The sequence below is a fragment of the Mangifera indica genome, unplaced genomic scaffold (assembly GCF_011075055.1).
Source record: "Mangifera indica cultivar Alphonso unplaced genomic scaffold, CATAS_Mindica_2.1 Un_0006, whole genome shotgun sequence".
In the NCBI taxonomy this organism is placed as follows: domain Eukaryota; kingdom Viridiplantae; phylum Streptophyta; class Magnoliopsida; order Sapindales; family Anacardiaceae; genus Mangifera; species Mangifera indica.
In genome coordinates, this window is record NW_025401098.1 from 503,979 (window position 1) to 522,868 (window position 18,890).

Genomic DNA, 18,890 nt, shown 5'->3' on the forward strand with positions numbered 1-18,890 from the left:
GAACATTGTCTCCAATTTTTCTTTCTCCCACAAAACTGGCTTGAGCATGATTAATTATGCTAGACAACACAACTTTAATTCTCTTTGCATTAATCTTGGTTATGCATTTGTATATAGTACCATAACATGGGATTGGTTGAAACTCGTTACATGACGAAAAGTTAGCACATTTAGGAATAAGAGCAATAAAAGTACAATTTACCACCTTTAGAAGCTCCCTTACATAAAAAAGAACTTTTTATAACATTAATAATATCACTCCTAATAATATTCCAAGTATTTAAAAAAAAAAGATATTATACCTATTCAGATCCGGGGCTTTGTTATTTGCCAAACTAAATATCGCTTCCTTAATTTCCCATCTACTTGATTCATTTTTGAACTTCTATTTGCCCTACTTATTTCATTATATTGAAATTTATAAAACGTTAAAATTACATGTATTATTAATAAGTATAAACACATGTACACACCTTCAAGGGATAGTTTGAGCACAAAAATAGAACACCTAAAAAATAAAATATGAGCTTGAATTTCATTGAAAACTTATCGAGATTAGAACTCTTTAATTTTGTGTGTTTTCATCAATTCAATTGCAAGAACACACATAACACAAAACCCTAGAATCACTGTTCATTTGGTGGGGCAATTTTTTTTTTTTTAAATTTAACTATCCAAATGATCTCCAATTCACACCGAAGTTATATCAATGCAAAGAGGACTCAAAGAACTTTCTATGAAGCTATGTTAGCAATCATAACTCATTAGATAAAGCAATCGAAACACATGACAAATTTAGTGGCAAAACTGTAATTACCTTACACCTCTCTGAAATACATGCACATGTAATCAATTTGGATTTTAAGGTAAAAAACATAAACATTGATAAAGGCATAAAGGAAATTCCACCAACCTTGGTGTCTTTCACCACCAATGCTTCCACCAAGAATGAATTGGATAAAGGAAAATGGAGAAAGCTAACAAAGCTTTACTTCAAATATTCATTACATCAATTATTTAACCTTTACAAGAGTGTAACCACCCCTTTATATAGGAAAGAAGTGGAGGTAGAATACAATATTTTCCCACAAAAGTCAACTTAAAATGGCATGAATTAAGCTACACCATTCATTCTAAACCAAGCTCATACATAGTAATTAATTAAAGACAAAAGTTAGTTGTTTTTCCCTTAACTTTAGGAATTATGTTTCCTAACTAAAACAACCAAATCCTAATTTAGTGCCAATATAACTAAAAACCAAATTTTAGCTCTTTGGGCTTCTCAAAATGATGCTTAGATGTTTAGGCCATTGATAGACTTTCAAAGTCACACTTTTAGATCAATTGGAGCAAACTATTCACTTAAACCTTAGGGGCATATAATAAGACTATACCCCAAAGTGGTTTTAGGCCAAAAATGAAGAAAGATGACATTCTTGGGTTGGTGCATTGTTGGAAATTCATGCTTCTTAGATTCTTGGTTGGTAAGTAGGCTTGGGATAGGTTTGGAGGCTAAAAGTGAAGAGGTGGCCGAATATGTATCATCCTCCTCGGGTTGTGAAGGATTTGCCCTCAAATCCTCAAGATGGCTATCCTCTACTTGCTGACCATTCATAAACAAGCTCTCTTTCTTGATTCCTTTTCCTTTGATAACTTTATGAACTTGTTCTGGGCTAAAAAGGGTTAAAGTGATAATCTTGCCATTGAATCTAAAAGAGTAAGTGTTCTTCTTGCCATTATGCTTCACTTCCCTATCAAATTGCCAAGGTCTTCCCAATAACAAGTGACAAGTATCCATAGGAATCATATTACACAAAATCTTATCATTACAATGATTACCAATGGAGAAGGAAATAAGCACTTGTCTTACAACTTGTAGGCTAGTTCCATTACTCGACCATTGTAGTTTGTATGGTTGAGGGTGTGGCATGGTGGATAACCCAAGTTTGTTTACTAAAGTGGATGTTGCATAACTCCCACTATCAATAATTAAAGAACACACTTTATCTCCAATTATGCACTTTGATTGAAAAATGTAGAGTTTTTGCTCTTCATGAGGAAGAGGCTTGACATGCAAAACTCTCCTAATAACTAGCAACTCTCCTTCATCAGATCCTTATAGAATTTATTCTTCTTCCTTATTGGCTTCATCACTTTCATAGTTAGAAACTTCACTTTATTCTTCTTCTTGAAGAGACTCCTCAATAGCTTGTATCTCCATCAATGATAAAACTATCCTATTAGGGCATTCAACTTGGAAGTGTCGATAGCCTTGGCATTTAAAACACTTTTTGTTGGAGAGGTTGGTTTTCACCATATTAGGCTTGCCCTTTTGGTTGGCTCTATCACTTTTTCCTTGCCTTTCTCCTTGGAAGAAGAATCAACAATGTTTGTGTAGGATGGGAAACCTTTATGGAAGATAGTTCCCTTGGTAAAAGATGTGCTTTTGTTAAATAATATCTCTTTGGAGAATGACTTGGAGACCGTGGGCTTCAAAGCCTTCTTTTGCTTTTCCACTTTAATAGTCAATTTACACACATCTTCAAAAGTGCAATATGGTTGCAACTCCACCGTATGAGCAATGTCTTGATTCAATCCTCCAATAAATCTTGCAGTGGTTGGCTTCTTTACTTTCGACAACTCACTCCTTATTAATAGCTTCTCAAATTCCCTTATGTAATGCTCAACACTATGATTTCTTGCTTGAAAGTGTGCAATTTGAGGTAAAGATCTTGTTTATGATTGTCGAGAAGAAATCTCTTCTTCAAAAGCTTCTTAAGTTTCTCCCAAGACCTAACTTTATCTTTGTCATCCCTCTCTCTTTGTTTTTTTAAATTTTCCCACCACAAAGAAGCATAGTCTTTGAATTTTAGAGTGGCTATCTTGCACTTTTTCTCATCTGAATAACCTTTATACTCAAAAACACTTTTTATAGCATGCAACCAATCAACAAAGTCATCCGGACTCATACTACCCTCAAATTCTAGAATTTTAATTTTCAATCCCCTATCATCATCCTTATTTCTCTTAGGTACCCTTTCTTGTTCTTCTCTACTTGAGTCATCATGAAGCATTAATTTCTCCCTAGTATGTCTAGAAGGAGGAGGGGAAGGTCTAATATGTCTTCTTAGGTGATGTAGTTAGGTTGGGTGAGGTGAATGAGGGGGTATTTGGCTTTGTGTTGAAGTTCGGGGTTGTGATAAAGATGTTCGACTTTGAGTGAGGGTCAAGTCTCTCCTTATTTGCATCATTTGATTCATTTGGTCCCTAATGACCTTAAGTTCTCCTTTTACCTCTTCTTTTAGTACCATGTGGGCAAATTTCCAAGGATGAGAAGGCAAAGAGGATGAGGATGAGGATGAAGTTCTTTTATGGGTCATTTTTGGTAATGACTAGTAGGTAAATGCTAATAGTTATAAGTGTTTAAGGGCAGAGTGAGTATTGGTAAGTGTTTAGGTTAAATAAGGTTTGTGTTTAAGCAAAATAAAGGTTTTGTGAACAGTAACTTCCAAAATTGAATAGTAATTTCAAAATGGAGGACAACACAAATATATCACACCAACAATCAAAGCTCTGATACCAAATGGTGTGTTTTCATCAATTCAATTGCAATAACACACATAACACAAAACCACAGAATCACTGTTTATTTGGTGGGGTAGTTTTTTTCTTTTTCAAATTTAGCCATCCAAATGATCTCCAATTTACACCGAAGTTATATCAACGCAAAGAGAACTTAGAGAACTTTCTATCAAACTATGACAACAATCATAACTCATCAGATAAAGTAATTGAAATGTGTGACAAATTCAGTGGCAGAACTATAATTATCTTACAACTCTCTGAAATATATGCATATGCAATCAGTTTGGAATTTAAGGCAAAAAAACATAAACATTGATCAAGGCATAAAGGAAATTCCACCAACCTCGGGGTCTTCCACCAATAATGAATTGGATAAAGGAAAATGGAGAAATCCAATAAAACTTTGCTTCAAATTTTCATTACATCAATTATCTAACCTTTACAAGAGTATGGCCACCCCTTTATAAAGGAAAGAAGTGGCGGCAGGATACAATATTTTCCCACAAAAGTCAACTAAAAATGACATGAATTAAGCTAAGCCATTCATTCTAAACCAAACCCATACATAATAATTAACTAAAGACAAAAGTTAGTTGTTTTTTCTTTAACTTTAGCAGTTATGTTTCTTAACTAAAATAACAAAATTCTAATTTAGTTTCAGTATAACTAAAAACCAATTTTGGGCTTCTCAAAATGATGTTTGGACGTTTAGGCCATTGATGGACTTTCAAAGTCACACTTTTGGATCAACTGAAGCAAGCTATTCACTTGGACCTCAGGGGCATGTAATGAGACATACCCAAAAGTGGTTTTGGGCCAAAAATGAAGAAAGATGACATCCTTAGGTTGGTGCATTGCTGGAAATTCATACTCCTTAGCTTCTTGGGTGTGGTAAGTAGGCTTGGGGTAGGTTTGGAGGCCAAAAGTGAAGAGGTGGCCGAATATGCATCAATTTAGTATAATGGTTATAAGACTAATAATTGGAATCAAGGTTTTACATCCTTGGTGTAATCAATTCGAAACCCAAAAAGATGGTTTGACTCAAACAAAGACTCCTCATTAGAAAAAAAACAAATGAGAAAATGGTGGAAAGGAAAAAATGTGAGACTCTCAATTTCAGTTTAAAAACTTAATTTTGTTTTTTAATATTTTCCTATTTATATATCCTCTTCTATTTGCTAAATTAAAAATTTTCAATTCATTTCAAAAATTTTGAACTTTAAACTACTTATGAGTATTAACCATGGACATATTTTGAAACAAGCAATGACAAGTTTATGGCTATTGAGGTATTTTTGGAAAAACATTCAAATATAAAGTTTTATGCTATTAATTTAGATATTAATGGTGAAGTGTTATTATTTTATTAAATATTATTTTATAATTAATTAAAAATCACAAAATTATTTATAGGTGACATTTGGTTTGTATTAATAAAATATTATATTAGTAATCTATATTTTATTATAGATATTACTTTACCCAATTGTTACTACATGTACTTTAAATAAAATAATTTTAATTTTATTATATTTTTATCTTTGCTTATTAATATTTTGTAAAAGTAAAATAATCTCACTTTTTAACTAATATAATAAATAATATAAAAATAATTATATTAAAAAATTTGAATAAAATAATATTTGAATATTTTTAATATTTAATGAAATATAATAATTATTCATAATTATTTATTTTATTGAATATAATAATAATAATTTATTTTTAGGATTGTTTTTATTTTTATAATAAAATATCACCTGTGCCTCACATTCAGTATGTAGTGTAAAAATAACGAGTGCAGCTGTCACAACTTAGTATAAAACGTGGCGTGATATGATTGGTGCTAAGACAATAAAAACAGTGAGAGTCAACCACTAAGCAAAGCCCAAACAAAGCTAAACCCTACGCATTTCTTGACGGAAGCAGAATCAATCATTATCAATCACTTTTCTCTGTAGATTCTCTCTTCAGTTCAGCCTTTACTAACTATTAATAGTTTCGAATTTTAAATTAAAAAAACCAAATAAAATTCTTTTCACCTCACTTTCCCTCCGTTTCCCTCGAACCAAACACTCCGCAGAGTTTCTCTTCGGCCACATCACACATTTTAACCTTTTTACTCTTGTCCTGTTGCTCCAGTTGTCACTTTTCTTTGTTTTTCTCGATTCTAGAGCTTTGATTTCGAAACGGAAACCGCTGACTCCGTAAGTCTTTACAAATGTGGAATTTCAATCCGCTGTATGTTTCTGTTTGATCTTAGGGTTTGATGGCTGCGTCGTCGTCGGCGGCGGCGGCAACCGCGGTGGAGACAGTGGAGAGGGACATTGAGTTGGTAATTATTTGTTTTTGTTCTTTTATTTAGTTCTGTGTTGCTTCGGAGTTGAATTTTGTTGTTCGAGGTAAGGTTACTGGAACGAACACTTTTAGTTTCAGTAATGTAGCTAATTTGTTGTTTGTTACTTTCTTTGTGCTGTTATATTGTTGATTCTGTGATGTTTGAGAAAATATTTGTTATTTTAAATGTTAGTTTAGTTTTCACTTTGGTCGGTTAATTGTTATTTACATTGTGGGACTGTTAACTACCGTGGGCAAGCTGTGTCTTGTGTTATTAATTGATTTAATTTGAAATTGATATTTAGGGAGATCTAAAGTTGATTTCCCAAGTGTGTGTTACTGTTAGAAAACTGTTTTAGGAGGAAGAATGGAAGTGTAAATTTAGCAAAATTTGATGATTAGAATCTTGAGCTACTATCAAACTAAGGCTTTAATGTGACGTATCTCAAATTCAGAGTAGATAAATGTGAATCAATATATGATGTCTTGACCAAGAAGGGAACACATTAAACAGATGGCCCATGTCTTTCTCTGATACCATTCAGGTAAAAGGATTTTAGTAACATAATTTCTAATTAAGATTTGATCTTAGGCAGTAAAACATATATTAGATGTGGACTAATAAAGTTTACTGTTAATTGAACATCTCTTTTAAAAGTTGATATTTTGGAAGCAAATCCTAATCAAATGATAGGGTGTTGAGTAATTTAGTTCTTGATACATTCTAGTATAACACATTCAGCCTTTAGTATACCAATCTCTCATACACAGAATGTGCAAATATTACTTCACGAGATGATAACCAAAAGTCTTTTTATCTTTTATTGTTTTTCTGTTACTTTTTTATTTGAAAGGCTTCTCTAGATATCAAATATCTTGCATTCTTTAGTTGGGTTGTTTCCCTTTTTTGGCCTTGTAATTTCTTCGTAGTCATAAAAAATGCTTCTTATCATTTTCCTTCTAAAAGTTAGATTGTGGTGTGCTTTTTGAATTTAAATTCTTGACTCATCATTTTCAACAGGCCATCACTGCTCTTAAAAAGGGGGCACAGTTGCTAAAGTATGGACGTAGAGGGAAGCCAAAGTTTTATCCCTTCAGGCTGGCCAATGTAAGATTAAATTTATTGGAGTTTCAAGAGTTTGTTTTTACTTGTCTTATTTTAAAATATGACAGCGAATCAAACAAAACTTAGATTAAACAAGTTTCTGGCAAAGTTTTGAGGTTCAAATTCTCTTGGGGCTACCTACCTAGAACATTAGAGGCTCACAGGTTTCTTACTTAGGAAGGTTTTTGGTTTTGGTAGTTTTCCCCGGTTTCTGACCTGGTGCACAGTGGAAGTGACTTTTGGGTTAAGAAAGCTAAAATAAAGTTCATGCCATTGGCTTCTTGATTATGCCATTGTCACTCTGCAAGGCACTTTCGTGATTCTTAGGTGAACCTATAGCCATATGGAACTTGAAGAAATCTTTGCTGGAATTTTCAGTTAGCAGCTGGTTTGCTTTGATCTTTAGGTGATTATTCTATGATGACATGGTGCAGAGCTTTACTGGATGCAGGATACCCTTGCTTACAACTTCTGCTTCTTTAGAGTTTAAAAAGTGAGCAAGAAATCTAAACATGGACACTGATATTAATTCTAATTACATGGAAGATTACTAAATGGAAAGAAAAAACAAAGAAGAATTCACATAATTGGTGCAAGGCCTTATTTTTGAACATGCCATATGGATTGGCCTTCAAATATTATTTGTTACCTTTCTTGGTCTATGGATCTTCCCTTTGTGAAAGATAGTAGCATATTTTCTGTCAAAATTTCTTGGATCATCTTGTGTGGAGACGTGTATGTGTCTCTCAATGTTTATGCATGACTGCATGTGTCTGCACGCGATGTTGCACTCTCTATTTATGATAAGCCTTGTAAGTTCTAAATGTTCTAACATAAGTTTTGCCAAACTTCAAAATTCCCCCTTTTTTATGAATGGTTTGAGGCATTGAATGCCTTTTTTGTTGATTAGTCAGATGCAGACATGCATTAGCTTCTTCTTTCGCAGTCATAACATAACTTAAATGTGTTAAAGTTTTTATGTGCTGTCTCTAAGTGCCTTTGTTTTGTTCAGGATGAATCTGTTCTGATATGGATCTCAGGAAAAGAAGAGAAACACCTTAAACTAGGCCATGTCTCCAGAATTGTACCTGGTCAGCGCACTGTAAGTTTATATGCATTCTGATATTCTATGCCTCTTTTGTGAGATACTTAGTTGATGGCAAATTTGAATGACAGGAAACAATCGATACATTTGGTAGCTTTGCTGAAGAAAAAAGTTACATTTGTTTCATACAGTTTTGTCTCTAACTTTTGGAATAATACTTGTATGAATTAATCTGGTTTTCAGATGGTTAATGGTTTTAACATTTTTTGCTATAAGAAAAAGTTTAGATACCTTCACGGTACTCTATTGGTGTTTTCCACTCAATTTAGCTATGAATAGGTTTTCCTATTGCTGAATGACTAACTCAAAATGAGAGCTGTAAATTGTCTTTTGTATATTGTTTAATTTAATGTTATTGCATCAACTTTTAATTTCTTTTGCTTGATCTTATCACCTTTTTTATCTTTTGAATCAATATCAGAATCTAATTCAAGAAAGTATTGAAGCTGAGGCTCATTGTTATTTCATGTGTCAGAGTCAATTTTAGATACCAAATTTGTATGATATGTTAACTTCTTTTTATGGCTGCCTAAGCAGATTAAACTGAAAAATTCAATCAAGTAATGGTAAGCTTTATTTTTGTTGTAAATTTTTTATCTTCTATTTAATTACTTCTCTTTGGTGTGCTATCTTTGATGTTTCAAATCATCTTTTCTGATGTTTGCATTTTTTCTAGTTATCTTCAGTGCGAACTGAAATAGTTTATAAATTTTTTAGTGCTATGATGATGTGCTTATCAATCTTGATTTTTCTTGTGGCAGCCCATATTTCAGAGGTATCCTCGGCCTGAGAAAGAATATCAGTCATTTTCTCTTATCTATAATGATAGATCCTTAGATTTGGTAACTATTTTCCTTTATATGGAAATTCGCTCAGCATTTCTCCTCACTAGCCTCTTTCTGTGTTTTGATTTTTATAGATTTCATCCTTTGTTCTTGCATAGTGAAATTTTTCTTTATTTAATTTACTAGATTTGCAAGGATAAAGATGAAGCTGAAGTTTGGTTTACTGGTCTAAAAGCAGTAATATCTCGCAGCCATCAACGAAGAGGCAGAGGAGAATCAAGAAGTGATGGAATTTCATCTGGAGCTAATAGTCCCAGAGGTCACACTCAAAGAAGTTCTCCTTTGAGCTCTCCGTTTGGTAGCAGTGGCAGTTCTCTGAAGGTGTTATTTTTATGTCCGTTTTTCTTTACGCCATACTAAAGCTTCTTTATATATAGTGAGAGAGTTCTTTTTCTGTTTCTGATATAGGATGGGTTGGATCCCCTTCGTCTGCATACGCCATATGAAAGCCCTCCTAAAGTTGGTTTTGAGAAAGTATTATCTGATGTAATTTTATATGATGTGCCACCCAAGGTTTTATTTCCTTCAGAATCAGGTTGTGGATCAGTTCATTCTTTCTCATCTGGAGGCTCTGATGGAAAAACTGGGCGCCTCAAGGGTGTGACTGGGGATGCTTTTAGAGTTAGTTTATCCAGCGCTGTTAGCTCATCAAGTCAAGGCTCTGGTCATGATGATGGTGACTCTTTAGGAGATGTTTTTATTTGGGGGGAAAGCACTGGAGATGGCATTTTGGGTGGGGGTATTAATAGAGCTGGAAGTTCTGGTATAAAGATGGATTCTTTATTTCCCAAGGCTTTGGAGTGTGCAGTTGTATTGGATGTTCAGAATATAGCTTGTGGTGGCCGACATGCTGCTGTAGTAACAAAGCAAGGGGAGGTTTTCTCTTGGGGGGAGGAACTTGGAGGGAGACTTGGACATGGTGTAGATGCCGATGTCTCACATCCAAAGCTTATAGATTCTCTTAAAAATATCAATGTTGAACTTGTGGCATGTGGGGAGTATCATTCCTGTGCTGTTACCCTATCAGGTGAATTGTACACATGGGGTGGTAGCAGTTGCAATTTTGGGCTCCTTGGCCATGGCATTGAGGCAAGTTCATGGGTTCCCAAGAAGTTGAATGGACCTCTGGAGGGAATACATGTCTCATCAGTTTCTTGTGGACCATGGCACACGGCTGTTGTAACCTCTGCAGGGAAATTGCTTACTTTTGGTGATGGAACATTTGGTGTTTTAGGACATGGGGATCGCATAAGTGTATCCACTCCAAGGGAAGTGGAATCCCTCAAGGGTCTCCGCACTGTGCGAGCAGCTTGTGGTGTTTGGCACACTGCTGCTGTTGTTGAGGTAATGGTTGGGTCTTCATGTTCCAGCAACTGCTCTTCAGGAAAGCTTTTTACATGGGGAGACGGAGATAAAGGTCGTCTCGGACATGGTGACAAAGAAGCTAGACTGGTGCCAACTTGTGTTGCTGCTCTTGTTGAACCCAACTTTTGTCAAGTTGCCTGTGGACATAGCCTTACTGCTGCCTTGACAATTAAAGGCCATGTGTACACGATGGGAAGCCCTGTTTATGGTCAGCTAGGTGATCCTAAAGCTGATGGGAAGCTCCCTTCTCGTGTAGATGGGAAGCTTATGAAGAACTTTGTTCAAGAAATAGCTTGTGGTGCTTATCATGTTGCCGTCTTAACCTCAAGAACTGAAGTTTACACATGGGGAAAAGGTGCAAATGGTCGATTGGGTCATGGGGATACTGAAGATAGAAATTCCCCATCATTGGTTGAAGCTTTGAAAGACAAACAAGTCAAAAGCATTGTCTGTGGAACTAATTTTACTGCAGCAATTTGTCTTCATAAGTGGATCTCTGGTGTTGACCAATCAATGTGTTCTGGATGCCACATTCTGTTTAATTTCAAAAGGAAGCGCCATAATTGTTATAATTGTGGACTTGTATATTGTCATTCATGTAGTAGTAAAAAGTCTCTCAGGGCTTCAATGGCACCTAATCACAACAAACCTTATCGTGTTTGTGATAATTGTTTCAGTAAACTTGCAAAAGCTTCTGAGATAAACTCTTCATCTCATTCTGCACTGAGTAGGAGAGGAAGCATGAATAAGGGCTTAAATGAAGTTTCTGAAAAGAATGAAATTTGGGTTTCAAGATCTCATGCTCAACTTGGAATGAATTCTTCTCTGGAACCTTCTAAAGAAGTGGAGGGTGGATCATCTAAAAGAAACAAGAAACCAGACTTCAATCGCACACAGATTTTGCCGTTTCCAAATGGAGTTTCACAGAGCTGTGCACTTAATAACTCTAAATCTTCTAATGTAGTGTTTGGGTCAACTAAGAAGTTTTTTTCAGCTTCTCTTCCTGGATCAAGAATTATGTCTCGAGCAACATCGCCTACCTCAAGACGGTCAAGTCCACCCCGTGCCACAACACCAACCCCAACTCTTTCTGGTCTTGCATCGCCAAGAGTTATTGTAGACAATGCCAAAATGACAAATGATGGTCTGAGTGAAGAAGTTGTTAAATTAAGGGCTCAGGTTTGTGGATTATATTATAATCTATTAAGTTACTTAACATGCTCACTTATCATGGACTACAAGTTGTAGCATGCAAACCTTATATTGTAGAAAGTTTAAAAACACTATTTACTAATTTTTTATTTACAAAGGCCATGAATTTTCTTTGAAAAGCACCCTGCATGAGGTGCTAAATTTGTATGTTTAGCTAAATTCTGTTATTATGTAGGTGGAAGAACTTTCTCGTAAAGCACAACTTCAAGAAATTGAGCTGGAAAGAACAACAAAACAGCTAAAGGAGGCTATTGCTGTAGCTGGAGAAGAGACTACAAAATGCATAGCAGCAAAAGAAGTGATTAAGTCTCTTACGGCTCAAGTAAGTTAAATAGTTGTAAAGATGAAGCCAGAACTTTCATTAACTCTACCTAACAAATCTAGGAAGATGTCCTTCTGGGAGGAGGAGATTAATGCATTCACTGAAGCCAAAAGTTGAATTAATTTGCAAAGAGTACTTTACAATTCTGACAGAGACCAATATTTACCTGTTTATTCATATTCTATAAGTCTAGAATTTTTTAGGGTGTGGCTACATTTTAATTATTACCCTCTGAAATATTGCATAGAGTTTTGAAGTGTTCATTAAATCCAGGATTAATCAGGCTGACTGATTTTGTTGTTCCTATTGATGGATTCGCAAAATCATCTTCTCTTTCATCTTCTTTGCATTGATTTTGTTTTCTTTTTTGTTACTTATGATGCTTAAAATCAATTTTGAAGGACTGAAAGCCCAAAAGAATAAGCATGTAAACTAATTATTTTTTGTTGTAAAAAGAATAGAAGCTGGGAAATGATTACAAAGCCTTGTACGAATACCCTTGATTACAGCTTTTTTTGTTACCATAGTTGATCATCTGATCCAACTATAGGGAAACAATATGTTTCGCAGCCTTTGTAGATACCCCAAGGAACGCTTACATGTCAATGATCTAGGTATTTTTAGATAGGACTCTGGAGAACTTACAGACGGTAAGTGAAATAAAGCTGCAAGGTTTTGTTACTTCATGCTTGGCTCACACTCAGAAAATTTCAGAAAGCTAAACCAACCAATTGATGTATTGTGTGAGCAGCTGTAATAATACAAGAACATCAGTCATCATCATGTGCATGTTTATATGATTTTTTGCTGTTTTCAGAATGTCTATGTTAACATTCATAATGCTTTATGTCATTGCTCTCTTAATCACAACCTTTTATGGGTTTTAGTACCTAATTACTTTGTTTCTAGGCCAGGCAGTTCTATTATTTATCACTTCTTTATATAATTAAAATGAATTGCTAGTTTAACTCACCCATTTGATATTTGACAGTTGAAGGACATGGCTGAAAGATTACCCGTTGGAACAACAAGAAGCAGCAGTTCACCTTCCTTTTCTAATTCTAGCCCAACTCCTTCTTGGGATGTTTCTTCTGCAATCTTAGAGCAACTGAGCAGTCCCATGACTCTTCATGGAGCAATTTCAAATGGTTCAAACAGCTTTGTCATTTCTAACGGATCAGACATTGCTGAAAGTCATACATTAAGTCAAACTGAATTGTCAAACTCTGAAGCAACAAGGAACAAAAACCGAACAATGAAGGCCGAACCCAGTCAGGGTGATGAATGGGTTGAGCAAGATGAGGCTGGTGTGTATATTACCCTTGTTGCTTTGCCTGGAGGAGTCAAAGATCTTAAGCGTGTTCGCTTCAGGTATTTCTTAATCATCTACCAGTCCAAAAGCAAATCCAAATTTTAGTTTAATGGTACATCGTACAATAAAATTCTGGCTTTTTATATAACAAGGCTCTGCATTTCAGGAATGTAACTACTTGCCAAACAAGTCCCATCTTCAAATAGCTTTATACTTTTTCAAGCACCTTTTTAGATTTTTGCTGATTTGGAGAATTGAATGAATCTAGATCATCCTTTGTTCATTTTTCACCTTCTGCCGATAGCTCAATTTCTTTTATAATTTGATCTCTAATAATTCAGTGTGTATGACAGCCCTAATGTTGGATCCTCACTGCATGCACAGATGTGCTTGCTGATTTGGAGAATTGAATGAATCTAGATCATCCTTTGTTCATTTTTCACCTTCTGCCGATAGCTCAATTTCTTTTATAATTTGATCTCTAATAATTCAGTGTGTATGACAGCCCTAATGTTGGATCCTCACTGCATGCACAGATGTGCTTGTTAAATTGATCTTTGAATTAGTGATTCTTCATTTGAGTGATTAACATTTTGCATGTCTATTCCTTAAAATGCAGTCGAAAACGATTCAGTGAGAAGCAAGCAGAACAATGGTGGGCTGCTAACCGAGCTAGAGTGTATCAACAATACAATGTTTCCATGGTCGACAAGCCTAATGTAAGCATTGGAAGAGAAGGGTTAGCTCGTTGATCTGCCACATTCAAAGCCCTGATTCTGAAACTTGGGGAGTTAATGTTTTAGATTTAGCTTCCAAGATTGAAGTAGATTTTGTGTTTGCACAAAAGAGTGAGAGGTAATTTCTTCCCTCAAATCTTGGTTTTGGTAAATTTCGTTTCTCACTGTAGATGTATCTCTCTTTTTTTTTTTTTTTTTTCGATTTTGTTTATTTTCTGGAGGGAAGTAGCAAGTTTAGGCAAGGCTGTGTAAATTTCTTGTAAGTAGGTTGTGGATGAAATTGTGTATATCTTTACTGTATTCATGTATGAATGCATCTTCCTGTATGGATTCAGCTTTTTAAGCAAATTGCTGTGGATCATGAATCAAACCTTAAAACAATCACCCCTTTTCTTTTGTCATCAATTTGAAATTTGACCACTCTTTTAAATAGACAACATTCTTCATTCTTCTTTCTACTCTTACTCTCTTCAGCCTAGTTGCAAGGGACACCTGAGTGGCTATAAATTAGTTAGAAAGGCTTTTATCTATAAACTAATTAAAAAAAAATTGTCTTCTATGTAGTTTTTTCATATAACTTGTGAGAACTCTTTTGAGAGAATGAAAAAAGGGCTGGATGATATTTCCTGCCCAAACTTACATAAAACTGACTTCTTATATTTTAAGTTTGAAAGGTTACATGTTTTCTTAGGTTAGTTTTAATAAAAAAAGTATTTTTGTGGCTTTGTATCTTATTTATAATAGGGATTATTTTATTTACTTTTAATAGTATAAATAAATTATATTTTTATTGTAATTATATAAATTTTTTCCTCTCTCTATTTTTTGCTTTTCTTGGGTTAGTTTTAATAAAAAAAATATTTTTGTGGCTTTGTTTCTTATTTATAATAGTGATAATATTATTTACTTTTAATAGTATAAATAAATTATATTTTTATTGTAATTATATAAGTTTTTTTCTCTCTATTTTTTGATTTTTTTCTTTATCAATTCATAGTAATTGGAAAATGCTAAAAGAGAGCTGAGAGATTTGAAAGTGGAAATGTGAGTTACAAGGGATTGGTGGTTTGGCAAGAATGCAACAAAAACCAATACCACACATGTAAAATTAGAGGTGTTAAAGGGGTTGGGTCGGTTAAAGCATGACTTGGGCCTTTTTATTTTAATCTGGTTCAGATAGATATGATTTACTACTGTAATGGGTTATGCCAGAGTGGGTTAGTTGAGCCATGTCATTGGTTGATCCGATCTGTCATGGGATTGTGCCCAAAATAATAAAAAATTTTAAAAAATAAATAAAATAATAATTATAAATTTTTATAAGAAATGAAAATTTTAAACTTAAAAAAATGAGTTGAGTTCTTTTGATCAATTTCAAATATGTAAGACAACCAAATTTTAAATTTGGTTGAAACATGATATTTAATCTTTATTTATAGTGGGGTGAAAGAAATGAGTATTTGTATTTTTTTAGATGTGAAACACTTTTGTAAGAGTGCAAAACACAAAGGCATTCCACATCTAAAAGAATACAATCATTTATTTTTTTACCCACTATAAATAAATGTTAAATAAAAGGTAAGTTTTAACTAAACTCAAGTTTTTGATTCTATATTGGTGAGATTGATCATGAGAATTCAACTTACCTATTATAAATAAGTTTGTTTTCCTCTTAATCACTATTGAATTTCCTAATATGGCTTTTTAAATTAAAAAACATAATTTAAAAAACTTATTTAATAAAAAATTATTTTTTATTAAAATTAATTGATTAGCCTGGTAAAGGCCCGCAAGTTGGCTTGTTAAGAGCCCAACATGATATGACCCTATATAGATAAGATTGTGTTGTGGGCCTAGTAATTTTTACAGGGCAGCTTAGTCCAAAGATCCGTTATTGTATAAGCTTTGAATTCGACATGACTTGCAAACTCGATGGGTAGTGCTAAGGCTAGCCTGGCATGACTCATTGTTTTATCTATTTAAAACCCTCTAATTTGACTGCTGCTAATATTTTTTCAAAAACCTATTTAAAATTAAATTTATTAACTAATATATTATTTCAAATGCACTTTCGTCTTCTTATTTTTTTATTCATATTCATCTAATCTTTAATATGATTTTAAATGTTCTTACGTGATGTGAACAAATTATTGCTTATATCAAAATAAAAAGATTGTTTTGGCATAGCCTATGAAATCATAGGCCATGCTCAAACCTTAAAACTAGGCATGTGGGTTGACCTGACACAATCCGATATTATACATAAAAAAAAAAATTATAAACATTGAGTTGGGAGTCCTTAGGCAACGACTCCTCGCAAACCTAATAGCAAGGACAGTAGTAGATGGGCTGACAACTTAATAGCTACTTAATGTAATCCATAGAAAACCAATAACGTGTGATCCAATATTGGAGAATTATGGTAAGAGTGTGGTAGAGTGGAAAACATTGAAAAACATTAAGGACATAAGCCAAAGGCAAGAGGGATGACGTGGCAACAAAAGATGACATGACAAATGATATGACACTCATTAAACACATGAAAAATGACATGGAACAAGCATGGTGACATGTCCACTTGACAAAATAAAATGAGGAGACTTGATTAGGTTGAAATTCATGTAAAGTAAGTAAAATAATTCATTTGGACTCTAGTTTACTAGTTAATTCTAGTTTCATAATTGTTTAAGAATTTTATTTGCTTTAAGAGTCATTTAATTACTTTAGAATCTTAATTAAATCAAGTATCATGACCAAGGGCATGGATAATAGTGATACAGTTATCATAGTGTTGAACAATCTCATCAAAAAATGATGATAGTTCTCATATATCAAAGCTATTTATTAACAACTTGGTGTAACACATGAGTGTACGTTGTAGATATCAAGAGAATTCCATATGGATGGTTGCTTTAGTGTCTATGGATTATATCTTCTTAGTGAATTAAGGTACTTGTGATCCTTAGACTTAAGGTCACCAAACCGTTTTGTGCAAAGATCAGTATAGTTTGATATTAGCTCAACATATTCTAGTCAGAGGATTACTAGAAAGGTGACAGTTGACCATATCGAGATTTGTGCAAGGACTATAGTAGATCAATAGAATATTCATTACTCTTAAGCACGAGAGTTGATATCTAAGTTAAAACCCCCTGATAGATGGTAACAACCAATTAAATCTATCGCTATAGTGGGATTGAGTTGATGTTTGATTTGATGTTTTTCTAGTCGTTGACAAAAGTCAATCTATGTAACTTAAGGATCCCTAATGGAGCACTTAATCTATACCTCAACCTCGAAGAGATATCATACGATGAAATAATCGAATTGTATGAAGTCATATGTTGAGACTTTAATAATAGCATGACCATGATGTCTTGCTAAAGGTCACTTTTAGTCTTTGTTCGAATAGATGTTGGGTTAGGAGCTTGATACAAATATGATACTACTGATGACTTAGTGTCTTTGGGTCACACACAAAATGAGTTTATTGAACTTTAGATGATTAGGATTTTCTTAGTTAAACCTAAAAGTATATTTTATGATGCTTAGGGGCTAAAGTAAAATAATCTTGAGTGGTTAGGTTGAATGTGAGAAAGTAAATGGTTGAATTAGATTTATCTATAAGCTCAGTTCATAAATACATGTAGGCCGTAAGAATAAATAAAAAGGTAAAATATATAAAATAAATAAATAATATATATTAATATATTTATATAACCCACATGGCTGGGCCATGCATGTATGTAATGTGTATATATATGCATATTATGTGCAATTCCACTTGCTCATGGAAATAAAGTGAAACACCCATATATATATTTCCTTCTCACGCAAGGCACACATAATTATGTGACATATGAGAAACCCTAGCTGTCTTTTGAATAAAAACCTCTTCTTGTCATGAGTTTCAAAAGGCCACACAAACCATTTTCAAAGTTCTGGTAGATTTTGAGTGTGGAGTGTGGTTTTAGCCTCTAATCTAATTCATGTTTTGTGTTGATACTGAGGTTTAGGCCTACATTTATTATGGAAATGACTTTGTAATTTTTCATCATCAATGAAAATTAAAAGAGTCACTTATGCATGTATATTCTATAAACACTTTATGAGTGTTAATAATATGTTTATGAATTAATTATCCTACAAGGTTGATTCATATGGGAATTTATAGTATGATTGTTTATTAGTTAAAAAATTTTAATCATTATTCTGTTGCTTGAAGATTGTAAACTCCCTACAGTGGTATTAGAGCCAATCTTGAGGAATTCATTCACAAAATTATATTTATGAATTTATTTAATTTGATTGCATATTTATTGATATCGAATTGAGTTAATGTTATTATAAATTGTAATTACCTATTATAAAATTGTTGTTACAATTTTATGATTGATGCTATTATTAATTTGAAATTGTTGGCTTATGTTTTGTTGTCGCAATCCTATTGAGGCTATGCAAAAAAAATGTAAATTTGTGTTAAAATTATTGAGTTTTATTCTCTTCAATTTTCGTTTGATGTTGTTGATGTTTGTAGGTTACTAAAAATTTTGGTTGAATGTCAAATTGATTTCATGTAGTTGTACGAAATCGCCTTCAAATTGCGTTGTTGTGTGTTTCAAAGATTGTTGCTAGTGTGAGGATAGTTTACGTGCCATTTTACCTCACCTTAGTGTTAAAACTTGTCAAAATTTAGTGATTTTTCAGTGAATGCGTCACAAGTCACTAAAAAATTATGCCTAAACACCTAAGCACATGATGTGTAACCAAGTACCAAGTGTTGATTGAGTTAAGGGTGAGTTTAACAAGTACAAATTTCAAGCAAATATGTAGTCAAGTTTGACCAACTCAAGATCCAAGCACATAAATAATAAAGGATAACATAAGAAAATAAATGACCAAGAAACAGCCCAAGGCTTAAAGGACACATCACTAGCCAAGGGATTTTACCACCAATCTCCAGTC

General features: G+C 33.6%; 1 protein-coding gene across 1 annotated transcript; it reads left to right on the forward strand.

Moving 5' to 3' along the window:
- Window positions 1–5,499: 5,499 nt before the first annotated feature.
- LOC123205459 (PH, RCC1 and FYVE domains-containing protein 1-like) lies at window positions 5,500–14,251 on the forward strand. The gene is made up of 9 exons (XM_044622405.1): window positions 5,500–5,920; window positions 6,944–7,030; window positions 8,040–8,129; window positions 8,894–8,974; window positions 9,104–9,298; window positions 9,386–11,521; window positions 11,730–11,876; window positions 12,868–13,247; window positions 13,808–14,251. Exons 1-9 carry the CDS (start codon window positions 5,855–5,857, stop codon window positions 13,938–13,940), a joined length of 3,315 nt encoding a protein of 1,104 aa, XP_044478340.1. The 5' UTR covers window positions 5,500–5,854; the 3' UTR covers window positions 13,941–14,251.
- Window positions 14,252–18,890: the final 4,639 nt, after the last annotated feature.